We start from the raw sequence: 14,622 nt of genomic DNA on the forward strand, positions 1-14,622 counted from the left end.
CCTGTTCTCCCTTTAAAGAGCAGCAGATGTACTGTGTGCATTAATTAAACAAGAGCTTATGGATTTCAGAAGCAAATCAACTCATTTACAATAATGCAAGTACGGCACAGCCAGAAATAATGTAGTTGTGCAGAAGGACTGAATTTAAAAATAAATGTGTGATTGTAATCTCCAGATGCTGCTCTGGCTTGCTGGGCATTATCCCAGAGAAGTGGGTAGGTCTAATATATGAATAAAAATGAGTGTCTTTGGCACAGGCTGAAATCTGCAGTGGGCATGGACAGAAAGGTCCTTGTGTGCCAGGCTGCCCGTCTGCTGAGCCCTGGAGGAAAACTTGGCTCTATTCTGCCAACCTCCTGCTTGAAGCCACGTCACACCAGAGCTTGGATTTTGCATGGGAAAAATCATTCCTTGATGGCAGAGGCCAACAGGGCATTCTGCTGGTGCTGGCTGGGAGAACAAGGTCCAGGGATGGGCGTGGGAGAGACGTCCTGCTGCCACGCAGGAGGGGAGGAGTGAATCCCTGCACCAGGGGTGAGGGGAATCCCTGCTCCCCATCTCTCCTGCACCAGGGGTGAGGGGAATCCCTGCTCCCCATCTCTCCTGAACCAGGGGTGAGGTGAATCCCTGCTCCCCACCTCCCCTGAACCAGGGGTGAGGTGAATCCCTGCTCCCCACCTCCCCTGCACCAGGGGTGAGGTGAATCCCTGCTCCCCACCTCCCCTGCACCAGGGGTGAGGTGAATCCCTGCTCCCCACCTCCCCTGCACCAGGGGTGAGGTGAATCCCTGCTCCCCACCTCCCCTGCCCCAGGGGTGAGGTGAATCCCTGCTCCCCATCTCCCCTGCACCACAGAGCAGAGTGAGAGATGTTCAGAGAGAGCTCCTGCTGCAGCTTCAACCTGCCTCTTCCCCTGAGGGAATCCTCTTCCCCTGGGAAGAGACTACTTTTCAGCTCAAGGTCTAAATGGAGGTTTAAAACCACACAAAACTCCTAAGAGGTAAAGATGCATCCATCTGTCACCCCACTGAATCCTGACAGCTCTTGCCAGGGACACACAAGTGCTGCATGTTGGGTGCAGGCAGAGCCCTTCAGAGATGGAACAGGAAGGACCAGCACAAAGCTATTTGGAACAACAAAATGAGCAATCCATTATCCACATCAGGCCCAGCACTTGCTCTAAAATAGGTGTAAAAATGCATGAAGATAGCCAGCCTGATTTCCTTAACTGAGTCTGTACCCCTGAGGTCAATAACAAGGAGGAGAACCAGTACATTTTTGCACAACTCATATTTTCTCTGTAATACAGGAGACTGTTTTGAGGAGGCAAGAACAAGATCCTGATTGCCTTTTATTAACCTTCTGGAAATAGCCAAGAACCTTATTGTGGATTTTGTAAATGCAGCTGTCTTTCTGAATATCCTATCTCTGTGCACTAGCACCATTGACTTTGATACATTCTCTCTCCTATAAATCATCTACAGAAGGGCCCTGACATGGCAGGACAACACAAATCCCTGTGCTAAAACAATGACTCCAAGTAGTGATGGAGGGGGAGAAATGCAGGGGAAGCCTTCAGCTCAGCACAGGGCAGAAGGAACAGCCTTGGATGCAGCTGCAATGCAGATAATGGAGTTTGCTGTGGGGGACACTGCTCCCCAGCTCCTGGGACATGAGAAAAGAGGAATTAAGAATATATTTATTGCAGTTCCTCCAGGCCTGCAGGAGGAAAAGGTCTGGGCTGTCTAGTTCCAGAGGTTGAAGAAGAAGATTCAGTCAGAAAAATCCTCTGGGTTTACAGAAATAATCCCTAAATGATCAGTGGCCATGGACAGACTGCTGAGAAAATTCCATGGGTTATATTAACAGACACATTTCTGAAAAGTCCATTTGAAAAAGCTTAAAAATGTGATATTGGGAGCTTCAGCAGTGAGTAATGAATTTGAAACATGTCCTTGGTGCAATGAAACAGCCCTGGCAGGGGACAGAGTAACTCAAAATCAGGTTTCAGAGATGCTTTAAAATTAATACAACACTGGGCTCCCAGTTCTGCTTCACTGAGTCCCCTAACACGATTTCTCCATTTGCTTTCTGACCTCCATCCCACAGTTGAAGCACAGCAGAGCAGCAGTTCCCTCACTGCCTTGGCTGTCACATAACTCAAAGGGTTTCTTGTCATTGCAACACTGATGCAGTAGAGAAGCTGGATTCCCTCAGTGCCACTCAGCAAGAAAGCTGTTAATTTTTTTTGCATATACAGCACACAGAAATCGATAACACTCTAATCTAAATTGTTTTCCTCCACCTTGCTTATCACAGGATGACAAAGCAACATGCAGGTTCTACAGATACACTACCCTCAGCTCTACCACACTCTGGATCTGTTCCTTCCAAATCTTAAATCTTACCTTGAAAGAAAGGCTTGATGCTGCTTTATCGTGTCCAGTTCATAAGTGGATGAATCACTTCTTTTTCTTGGCAGCTGCTTCTTTGGATCTTCTCCATTGCTACGAGGAATATCAATGTTGCTCCTGCTGAGGTGTCTGCTGGCTTCCAGATTAGAGCCACTGGAACAGTGGCTGTTGTTCACCGTTATTCCAGGAGACAGAAGGTCAGTATCCTGGGATTTGAAATGTATGGATTCAGCTGAATTAAGAATACACCCACATTGTAACACCTCCCTCCTATCCTCCTTTCCCCACTTACCCCAACATCCAGTTGAGGCCAAATCACTCCCTAAAGTGTGGGTGATGCCTCACACCAGAGGGTGAAACATCCCTGTTTAGAGCAAACACACCTAACTGACACCCATGGGCACCTTAAGACATGTCTGCCATTGCTAAGGAACAGAGCCTTTGTTGTTTCAGGGGATCCTGACCAAAACCAGGCTCTGTGGAGGAACTGGGAGCCAGCATTACCTGGACACTCACCACGCTCCCCCGCCGACTGCTGTTCTGGCTCTCAGACACAGTCTGATTGCTGTAGCATAAGGCATCAAACCCCAGGATCCCTCCAACACAGTCCCCTACCAAGCACACCTGAGACAGGAAACAGAAGCAGGTGAGGACAGGAGGAGGAATAATAAGGACATTTAAAAAAACAAGTCTCTTGACTTCAGTTCAGAACTACCAGTTGGATTACAGCTGGACAAGCTGGAGGAACAGGATGCCCAGTGCCTTCATCAGTAAAACTGTTCAGCCAGTGAAATCCATCACTGCCTGCAGACTCCCATTCTCTCCCACAGCTCAGGTGTCCTGGCTGTCCCCACCAGCCAACTGGAGCAACAGGACAGCAAGACAGAGCTCTGATCCTGGTGCTAACTGCAGAAATCAAGCTGGAGCCCCCTTGCCAGCTGCCTGTGCTACCTCAGGGAAGCATCTGCCTGTTTGTATCCTGAGGGGACAACAGTGTCCTCCAAGGGTATGAGCAGGCAGGCACAGCAAAGCACCAAGATCCCTGGGTAGGAGAGGGCTGGCTGGGAAGAAGCTCAGGGTGGATAAAGAACATGATTGCAGTGCAGTGTGACAGCTCCTCCAATGTCTCTGCCCTTGTGGGGCCAGGGAGTCACTTTGCTCAGAGGTGTGAGGCCAAGTCATGCTCTTCATGGGGTGCAGCAGCTGCACAGCCTCAAAAAAATAAACCCATGGGTGTGACAGCTCCAACATGAGCTGCTGAAGGTCCTTTAAAGCCAGGAATGCTTAAACAGCCTTGGTTTGCAATGGGGAAGAAACCATGTTTAGTAACAAAGGCAGCATTCCTGCTCGGGCAAGGTGTGTCATGCTGAAACCTGATTGACTTCACAGCTTTGGAGCTTCATTTCTGAACACAAACACAGACTTTGCTTTGAATCCCAAAGGTTCAGGACAATGCACCAGCAATAATCTCTCCTTCTCAGAAAGAAAGAAAAGGAAAGCACAACACTTCCTTATTGCAGCCCAACACTGTTGTGTTTTCATCCTCCTGAGAGATTTAAGGCAAAGAGAATTTCAGAAGGAAATTGCTTCATTTGTTCTTCCTCTGGCTGTGGCCAGAGCAGCCCCTGGCTCACCTGGCCATTGAAGGAGGTGCCCTCCTGGGACTTGATGAACTCACTGTAGGCCTGGTTGGCTCTGACAATGACAGTGGCCACAGCTTCTTGGTACTGTGGGGAGGACGTGGCGAGCAGGGGGAGCGCAGCGAGGGGAATGTGATCCTGGCTGTTGGACAGGCAGCCCTCGTCATAACTGTATGGGCTGAGGCTGCAGAGGGCAAGAGACAGTGGGAATATGGGGAAAACAACTTGCAGGCAGCACAGTCAAGTGTTGTGGTTCATAAAAAAAAAAAAGCCTCAAGACAGAAAGGCCATTTATTCTTCTGTGAATGGGTGAGAGCTTAATAAATCTTTCCCTCCCATCAAACGTAAATCTTCAAGGACAACATGCTTACACTGACAGAACAACCCCCAGACAAGGAATTAAATCCCTAATATTTATTGGATTAATTAGAATAAATCAATCTCAGAACTTGTGCTGCATGATTACTGTATTCACTGCAGCTAAGTATGAAATCGAGATTGAATGCCTGGCTGGTACATTAATAAATGCATTCTCAAAGCAGGGTCAGAGCTCTCAGTGTTACATGCAGAGCATCTCAGGGAAACAAATAAAACAAAACAAACCCCCCAAAAACCCCCACTCCATGATAAAACAGCATCAGCTTACCTGGACACCAGGGAAAAAGCTTCAGAGCAGATGGCTGGGCAGGGGACAAGTTTGATGGCAATGTGTCCCAGAGCAGCTGGGTAATGCACCCTCATCACCGTGTCAAACACAGTTGTGATGGTGTTGACATCCCCCTGCTTGGAGCTCTGGTCACCACTTCCTGAGTCCAGGATGTTCCCTCCATGGAGGACCAAGAGGAGGACATGGATTTTACTTGGCTGCATTAATGGCTGCACTGATTCATCCTAGGTGGGGATGGAAGAGAGAACACAGAAACACTTTTTCAAAGGGGTGTGACTTCTGCTTAATTTATGGCAAAGGCCATTAGATATACCACAATATAATGCTGAGAACCTGAGCACTCCTTCCAGGTCTCTTATCCTACACTTGTGCATACACAAATGCACACAGTCTCAGTCTGACTTGTCAGAAGCAGAAGGAATGCTGAAAGCAAAAAAACCAGCCTGCATAAAATTGTATGCAGGTAAAACATGGCAGCAGTAGAGACATCCTTATGCATATTAGGGTGGAAAAATACAGAAACAAGAGATGGGTGCTGCTTTTTGTGGGGTGCTGAGCTCAGCTGCAGCAGTTGGCAGTGAAACAAATTCAGCAAAATTAAGAAATGAGATCAAACAGGTCAGCAAGAGGCAAGTTACTGAGAAGTTGTGGGAAGATCAGTCATTGCATGTTTGCCTAACACAGAAGTTATAAATAATACTTCAGATTTGCTTAAACTTCACAAGAGAGGAACTGAAAAGAAAAAAGTTCATGACCCCATAACCAAGGAATGGCCAGCATGTGGCTGGGGGACTGCTGCATGAACACAGTGAGAGATTCTAATTTGGCTTATTGTGTCAAATCAATTCTTTGCCTAAACAGTCAGGCTGTAATTTGGGGGAAGGATGGAATTGTATTCTTATCATTAATACCCTGCCAGAAGAGCTGTAAGCCCAGTCCTGATGCCCCAGGCAGGTACAAGAGCATCCATGTGCACATATTGTAGCACAACAGAGCAGGAACTATTTTTAATATCTATTTGCTACCAGGGCTTTCAGTGTTTACAGCTCCCAGATGGACTCAAATCCTCCATCCCACACCTGTGAGAACTGTGCAAACCCTCCTGTACCTGACCCCTGTGCTAACAGAGACAACATCTCACAACATCCTGAGCAGCTCCCTGCTGCCATTGAGAGGGGCTAAGGAAAGGCTGGAAGGCAGCAATGTTTTCCATTTGGCAAATTGTTCTAATTCCAGCATCTTCAGTCACCTGTTGTCCTTTGAGCAGTGATTGAGTCCCTGACAGACCTGCTGGTGGGAGGAAAGCATGCCCAGGCACACATTAGCAGCCTAACAACTAGATCACATTTTTGCCAGATAATATTAAAGCTTGTCTTACTACACAGCCCACCAGAAGTATTAAAATTCTCATCCAAGTCTGTAATAACCATTTTTCCAGACCTCCTGCATAAGAATGGCCTTGAATTATTTATCACCATTCCACTGTATTCATGCCTGCTCCTTAAACCTTCTCTGGCTCCAGTTTTAGCACCTGCACAGTGAACCCTTCCCTGGGTGGAGGCACAGGAGGAGCCCTTGAAGCATCTCAGCACCTTTTCTGCTTCCAGACAAGTATTTTAAGTGTTCATTTGGAGAACAACATGAGTCACCAAGCTCAGGTCATGCAGAAGTTTATCAGTAGTGATTTGGAGGCACCTTTCAGTTCATTACTTTCTGCTCTGAAGGAAGCTGGGAACTGCTGATTAGTTTCAGGGTGGAGGTAACTATTCAGAACTTCCTTGTAAGATCTGGAGCCTCTTAAAACACCTAAATCCTGAACCACCTTCGGGTGAGGGAAGCTTTTAACCTGAAAATCATTGCAATTGGTGGCACAGGATTTTCATACTGTTTTAGCAGACAGCTTGTGAACAACTACAAATAACTGTCTTTTTCATCTTGCTTTGAAGTCTGTTCTTTTTCTAAAATGAAGGCAGAAACAGGAGGGGGTTGAGTTTGCACAGCCCTCTAAAGAAGACAAGTTTCCCACACCATCTTGAGCTCCAAGAGAAATCTTAGGGCTGTGATTTGCTTATTTGGAGGTGGCCAGAGCTGTTCCCCTCCCAGCCACCCACGCTCCTCATGGCCTTGAGCTCTCAGTCTATTATGGAAAAGCCAAACCACCCTGAACTTAGAGCCTGGCACAGACAGTAATTCCAAAACTCATGACCTTTGATGGACCACTCAGACACAATGTAGGCACTCTGCAAAGCAGCTGCACCACCTCTGCAGCACAGCCAGGCAGCTGCTGATGGCAGGATGAGAACAGCCAGCCCAGGGAGTCTCACCAGGACTCTGAACTGCAGAAGTCTAGAAAGCTGGGCTGGGTCAGTGTGGTGTTTTTTATTTATTATTTTGCTCAGAATACTGACACAGGCTGTGCTATAACTGGTTTCCAAACAAGTCCCTGAGCAGCTCCCTGCTGTGTGCTACAGCTGAGTGCTGTCCTTTGCACCTTGGTGCTGCAGGAACGTGTTCTCCCACTCCCACATCCACACTTGCTCATCTGGCATTGCAGGACAGCTCTACACAGTCCTGACCTGCTCTGATCCCCACAGGAATACCAGGCTCTTTTAGCTGGATACCTGATGCTGCCTGCAAACTACACAGCATTTTCTATATAATGTTCAAAAGATGGGTGAAAAATCCCTTAAATCTGAATTACAGAAGGACACACACAAAGGTGTTGGTGGGGCTCAGCAGCACATGGAGGCAAGACACTGCTCACAGCAAAGGGACCCATTTATCCCACCCAGAGACATCCCAGCAGCAAAGGGTCTCCTTACAAGCAACCAAAGCACTCAAAGCACTCACCTCAATGATGCTGAGCCTCTCCACACTGGAGCCAACGTGGTATTCTGCTGATGTCTCCTGGTACAAGTCACCTGCAAGCACAGAGGTGTAAAATGTCAGCACTGCCAGATGCTCTTTGGCAAAGACATTCTTCCACAAAGAGACTGCTTGTTCCAATGCCTCACATCTCCTTCATTATTTCATCAAATCATCCTTTCCCTCCTTCCTGCCTCCTTCCACCTGAGAAGCCTGGGCAATGCTGGGTCATTTATTTTCCAGCAATTTCTCATAACCTGGGTAAGAGCTGAGGACATTAGTGAGCTCTTCTCTCATTCCAGTGATCTGGAACTGCTGCTTTATTAAGAATGGCAACAATGGGAAATCCCTGCACGACTGTCAGAAATGATTGGTTTGTGGGAAAATAAAAGGAATTGCTTGAACTATGCTGGGGAGGAGAGATCTGATGTATTCCTACATCTGTGCCTACACAGACTGACTTTGTAGAAAAAGCCTGAGTGTCACCTTCCACCGTGAATCGCTCTGGTTGAGGAGCTACAGCTTCCTTTCACCATTTCATAATGATGAGCAGAAAATAAAACTGAGGCAGATACAGTCAGGAACAAAGGATGGAGCAAAAGGAAAGAAGAGCCAGGAGAAATTCAAGTCATTTGAGACAGAGCTAGGATATTTCATCATTATATGAGAGAATCCTGGCTGTCACACAAAGGAGGCAAACCAATGTGGAAAATAAAAGAGAATCAAAAGCTATCCCAGCTCCCACTGAGCAAATCTTTTCCAGCAGCACTGGGCAGTCATTTTTATGCTCTGTCTCAGCTTCTCCCTTTGTAAGAAGAGGATAACAAGTTTTACCTTGCTCACAATGAGGCTGTAACAATTGCCTGGAAATACTGTAAAATAGCACATGCAGTTGGTACTTGGAAAAGAATTACCCTGGACATCATCACATTCGGGGGTTTCAATTTTATCCATCAGATCGTTGGAACTCCATTTGGTTATTTCCTTCGGGAACATTTCCTCATTGTCAGACAAGTCCTCTTTAAAAAACAGATTTTTTGAGAGTCACAAACACAAAAATATGTATACAGAAAAGAGCAAAAAGCAGAATTTTAAATAAAACCCACAACTCTGTGCAATCTATACAGATTTGGATAGCTTAAGTCAAAATAAACCATATACTTTACCAGCTTTTGTTATATAGAAACCAAAGCACCTTTTGAAAAGTAAACAAAATGTTTTAGTTGCATGATTTAAACAGGCAAAACTCCTTAAACATGGAAAAAATAATTTGGATTTTTAATGCTACCATCTAAGGTACCACGTTTGGCCTTGGCTTTGCCATTCTCTCTGATGGTGCTGAAGCTGCCAGAATGCTCCAGCACAGGAGAGGACAAAGCAAGGATTGCCACTGGGATCCTCCCAGCCCTGTTCGAGAGCTGTGGGATTTCTCTAGGGCAAGAAGGGACAAGGTTCACTGCTGCTCATAGGACCAAACACCTAAAAAGGCTGGAGCAATAAAGGGAATGTGAACTCCCCAGGTTGATTTCCTCAAGAGATGAGACACACAGCATGGAACTGCCTTCACTTTCCTACCTCAGTATCTACCAAACCCTCTGGTTCAGTTTAACTATTGTCAATAAAGAATAAGGATCCCAAAAACATTATGTTCTTACAAGTGTAATTAAAAGGAAGAGACATACAAAGGGGAGCTCTCCTTTCTCTTCTTTTTTTTTTTTCCCATGGAATATCTTTTGCTGCTATGATGGTTAAGTGCTTTCTAATTTATTTATACCTCTGTGCTTAGTATGTCTTTCCTGAAAATTTTGGGCTTGTAAATTTAATAAAGAATTATAAACGTAATAACAGCAGTAATTACAGATGTCTTGAAGATCTAAAAGCTGTAATCTTCAGAGTCCCAGACTAGGATTTCCCCTTTCTTATTGCTGTACAGTTACTAAGAAAATAATTAGCTGGAAGCTTCCCACAATGGGGAACAAAAAAAGGTTATGAAATATATTAATCTCTTCAGCAAATCTGAGAGTAGCTTAAAAAAATTGTATGAAGGGCACTAAGAGAAGATCCAAGCAAAGCCTGATTATTTTTAGGAGTTTCTATTTCAACTTTGACCATAAAAAGAGAGCAACCTGGAAATTTTGCACCAGCATGCCATTTCCTTTTTCAGCCATGGAAAAAATCTGAGTAAATCCCAATTTCCCTGCACACGGGAGTGTGGAGCTGCCTGTCCAGAGCTAGTGGAAAGCACAGGCCTGTAACACACGTGCTGGCAGAGAATTAAGAGGATGACTGCACTCAAAGATCCTCCAGCAACTTAATCTAAATATTAAACTTAATTCCTTGAGAGGTCTAATTACAGCCCTTACTGCTGCTCCAGTGATCCCTGAATGGGATATTACTCCCATTATTAGCATTATTACAGGATGGATATTCGATATTACAGTTTTTGTCACTATCTTTACCAGTGAATGAGGGTGAGTGGGAAGCTGGAGACAAGGAATCTTCTCGGGCTCAGGCTACACCCACTGCACTGGGAGGAAATGTGTGTGTGTGTGTATGGGAAGCACTTCTGAGGAACTCTGCTGGCTTTGACTCACATCCTGAGCCCTGCCAGTTCCCATGGTACCGATCCCGCAGGATGAGCTGCGAGCTCAGCCCCAGCCCTGCTCACACACCCGGAGTCTCTGCTGGCCAAGGGGCACCAAGAGGCCCCTCCTGGGGATGGGGCTCTGTTCAGCTGCACACACATGCACAAGGCTTTGACTCATGAGACAAAATCCCACCAGATTTAGGCAGACTTTTCAACCCAACCGTGCTGACTGCAGAGGACAAACTGTGCGTACACAGAGACTCGCAGGAGAGCAGCTGCTTTTACTCCAAGCAACCTCCTACAAGTATTGCAACAGAGGTGCACAAGGCTCATTTTTGTTAATTCCCCTTCCCAGGCCTGTTAGGAGCATGCCAGGGATTCCCCAGGGCCCTGGATCCCAGGCAGAGCTGTCTCCATCTCGGTTTTATTACTGAGTAATTAAAAAGGCAAAAAGCACATGGACAGCGATGGTGCTGTTGGGATGACTCACTCCTCTTCCCTTGTATGTGTATCGCTCCAATAAATCCCTCACATACTTGTTGTAAATGCTACGTAAGTTAATAAATAAAGATACTTAGTTTAAGTTGGCCCTTCCCTTTCCCAGCAGGAGACACACATTTATCCAAACTGAAACGTCCCAACCGTTTCAGCGGCTGTTGTGCAGGTCACCACACTAACACAGCCCTTTCCACCCCACAGTTGGAGACTCATGCCTAAACACTCATGGTAGAACTCCTCTGGAACACAACACTTATCAATTTTTGGAGGCTGAATTTTGGCTGAGCATCAGTGAAATTCTGCCTTGCAAAACTGGGGGGGTCATCTTCTAACAACTGCATTTCCCAGCTCTATCAGTAAATATTGCACCTCTCACTTCCATCAGACCAGCTGGGAGGAGAGTCCATCTGTTGTCAATAGAGATGGAGCCCTTCAAGCTTAAATTTGCATAAGTATAATATATAAATGAGTGCAGTGGAACAAAGCTTCTTCACACATACATGCACAGAGGAAAAAAAAGTAACAGTGTTCTCTTAATACAGATAATCAAAATTACTTTGAGAATTCTGAAACAAACACTGATTAATTTTGGCACCTGAAGTACCTTGCTGCATTCACTGTTGCATTTATTGGAATGGCAGAATGAGGAGTTAATACAGGCAAATTTGGATCTCTTCAGGCCCAGACAACACAATTAATCGTACCTCTTACTGATTAAAAAACAAATTAGAAAAATAATCAGTCACAGTGAATCATTAGGACACACCCACAGCCCAGTTAGTACTGCTGGATTTCACGCACACTCATTTGCACCAAATAAAATACAGCCCCTAGGGCCAAGACTGCTCGAGATCCCCTCAAACAGCTCAGACTGCACCTGCAATGGTGCTGCATTAATGTCAGAGTCTGCTGGGGGTGCTGGAAGAAGCTGCACCAAAAGCTGCATGTCATGGTTAGAAAGGAAAGGCTTCAAAGTAAAAAAGTCTCATTTCCTTCCCTGCTCACCCCCCGCCCTGCATGCCTTCCGTTCTCTTACCCCACCATTTCAGGGAAGGGATGATGGTGATTTAGGCTCCACATACCATGTGCATCAAAGAATTCATCATCTGAGCTGTCATCTGAATCCCTGGCAATGCTCTGCATCCTCCACTCGGAGATACTATGGCGCGAGGGACTTGCTGGAAAAAACAAAAAAGCTTTATGCAAAACGCTACATCGACAAGACGGAGAGTTCCCAACATGATCTTGGCTGGAGGAAGAATCATGTGCTCTCTAAGAAAATTCACTGCTGCAATATTAAAAAACACAAAACCCCGATGATGCTGGTGTGATGTCAGTGTACCGCTTTACAGATCCTGTTTGTTTACTGTTGGTAGAACCTGCCAGCAAGATGCTACATTAAAGCAAAGCTGCTTGGATCCCTCTTCTGCTATTTTGAATGGCAGCTATTTATAATTGTTAGTAGGACGTGCAAAATCAGCTGGGTTTTAAAGTTTGCAATTAGGAAGGAAGCAGGCTGATTGGAAGCTCTCTCTGTGCCTCTCATCAGCACACAAGCCATGCCTCTGCTTCGCTAACTTTCGGGTGGGTAGCTGAGCAGAGCAGTCTGGAGAGGAATAATCTGTTTTCTGGAAGGAAATTGCTTCCACACAAATTGGATTAGAGATCTATTTAAACTTTAAACTTGAATGATTTAAACAACATGCTGTCCGACAACTTCAAAGGGAGCGGCAGTCCTGATAGAGCAAGGAGAAACCCCAAAGTCCTTTTAGTGCTGTTTGCCCTCCTGTTCTCACACCTACTGCTCCCTTTCACTTTCTCCTCCAGAGTTCTCTGAGCTAAATATAAACACATTATGGCTTCTGCCTTTCTTTTTTTCAGTTATAATTTACCAGTCGTGCAGCCTGAGCTCTTCTTGGCTGAAGTTGTCTCAGAACAGCCGCCTGCTGAAGGCAGCGCTGTCCAGAGAACGATGGGAGAGAGGGTTTGACCCTCGTGCCTGCCACATACAGCACACAAAGCACTCACAGCAGCCACCTAACCCAGCAAAAACCTGAGGAGACTGACAAGTTCTCATTTAGCATATCCAAGAGCCTGAAAGGCTCCGGTTACTGTGACAGCCGCACGAGCCCTTTCGTGCTATTGTTCCAACCCAGTGGAATATAAAAGTAAAATTCTTCTGATCTTCCCCCCCGGCTGTCACATGGAACGAGGCTGGAGACCCTGTGCAGAGTCATGTAATTACAGCTCAGCACCCCAGCAGCCAGTGCCCACCCCTGGGGAGCAGCCAGCGAGGAGGTGGCGGAGCAGAGCTAATTCACTGGAGTGACGTCAAGGCACTCGCATAATAGTTGCTAAAAATAGAGCACCTAATAACATATGGGAGGGTGACAAGGGTCCTGCCATCACCAGAGGTCTCACTCGGGTGGAGGAAAGGAAAATCTTTTGGAGAAAAGGCATTTTTTTCAGCTGGAGGTGGCGGTGCGTCGCGACAGCCCTCCTTGCTTCCATATGGTAATGTGCTGCCAGCATGAAGGAGGATTAAAATATCTGTGTGACGTACTTCCCAGCACATCACAATTAATTTCTTTCATTACTTTTTCTTGTAAAAGCTGAGACATTCTGCAGTCGAAAAGAAATTCATGCTTGGCTCCCAGTGAAAACCTTCAAGTGAAATCCTGAGAGGTCTGAAAACTCCAGCTCCCAGTGAACATGTCAGCAGTGGAAGAGGGGGTTTGTGCAAAGAGCATAATGGAAGATGGGTGCATCAATATAAAATCCTGGTGCAGGCAAAGTAGCCAGTATTTTTATCTTTATGCAGTGATTTATGAAGGATCTGGTAGGTTCTTCCCTGGGGCTCACTCGAGTGAGTCATGGCAAGGTAAAACTACTGCTCCTCTCTCGTTCACCCCGCCATGAAATCAGTGATGGAGTGGGAAATAAAAATGGAGACTCAACTCCCGATATTTAGTGCATATGATAGATGGAAAAGCTTCACTCACCCAGATGTTCCCTTCCACCATCACTGGAAGAAATGCTGCCCCTTGGGGTTTTCATTATTTTTTTCCCTGTTGCAGTGAGAGCTGCTATCTCCCTGCTACCAGCAGCACTTGGCTAAACAGAGAGGGAATTGCTGAGGGTTTGAACTTCGTGGCTGTAACACACCAGGGATTCACCTCTTTGTACAGAATGGGTCAAAGAAGGGAAGTACAGCAAAACAAGGTGAGTCCCAAGGGAGAGGTGAGTAACAAAATCCAAAGCTGAGTCTTGGCAGAGAATCCACAGCAGAGCTTTAACATCAAAATCCTAAAGCCTCCTGAATGGTGTTTGAAAGGGAATGTACAGTCCCACATAATCCCTGGGTGAGGTTTTCTCTCCAAACAGTTACTGCACATCATCACCAGGGGAAGGCAGCAGCCCCCACGCACCTTTGGGGGTTCCTGCCTTGGTTCTCCCCTGGAGCTGATGAGATGTTTCACTGTGTGCAGCCCCATGGAGCCAAACACCCCTCCTGAAATGACAGCTACATGGTGGCACAGAACCCTGGCCAAGGAGCACAGGTACCTGCTGTGACACAGGTATCAAAGATAAGCTGATGCCCAGAAGGGAACACCATGGAAGGGTCTTGGAAAGCCACCAGTGGCTCCTGAGTAACAAGGACTAACTCTGTGCTGCTGGTTGTGTTTTGAGTCCCAGTGCTGCCAGCCAGCCCCTGATTGCTTCTCTATAGTGTTTTTACAGATTTTGTGCTTTTGACATTGGCAACAGCTCTGCCACGGGACACTGAGTCACAGTTATGGGATGATTAGAAACCTTCCCAAACCCAAAACAGAAGAAGCCTGAGAAGACTGAGCCTGCAGCACCAGCAGAGAAGCTGAGCTAACAGGACCCATAGGACTAATACACATCGTCCCAAAGGCACCTGCCACAAGGAGACATGGTCCAACCTCCC

At 46.2% G+C, this 14,622-nt stretch overlaps 1 protein-coding gene across 14 annotated transcripts in view; it reads right to left on the reverse strand.

Annotated features, from left to right (window-relative positions):
- PITPNM2 (phosphatidylinositol transfer protein membrane associated 2) overlaps nt 1–14,622 on the reverse strand; it is a 122,419-nt gene that overhangs the window by 24,039 nt on the left and 83,758 nt on the right. For all 14 annotated transcript variants that reach the window (XM_079322320.1, XM_079322321.1, XM_079322317.1 and 11 more), the window contains exons 8-14: nt 11,753–11,848; nt 8,500–8,604; nt 7,571–7,641; nt 4,700–4,944; nt 4,048–4,237; nt 2,918–3,037; nt 2,408–2,619 (exon numbers count right to left, since the gene is read on the reverse strand). In XM_079322320.1, the coding sequence (XP_079178446.1) occupies nt 2,408–2,619; nt 2,918–3,037; nt 4,048–4,237; nt 4,700–4,944; nt 7,571–7,641; nt 8,500–8,604; nt 11,753–11,848 (1,039 nt within the window). The remainder of the gene's footprint in view (nt 1–2,407; nt 2,620–2,917; nt 3,038–4,047; nt 4,238–4,699; nt 4,945–7,570; nt 7,642–8,499; nt 8,605–11,752; nt 11,849–14,622) is intronic.

The sequence above is a fragment of the Erithacus rubecula genome, assembly GCF_903797595.1.
Source record: "Erithacus rubecula genome assembly, chromosome: 19".
Classification (NCBI taxonomy): domain Eukaryota; kingdom Metazoa; phylum Chordata; class Aves; order Passeriformes; family Muscicapidae; genus Erithacus; species Erithacus rubecula.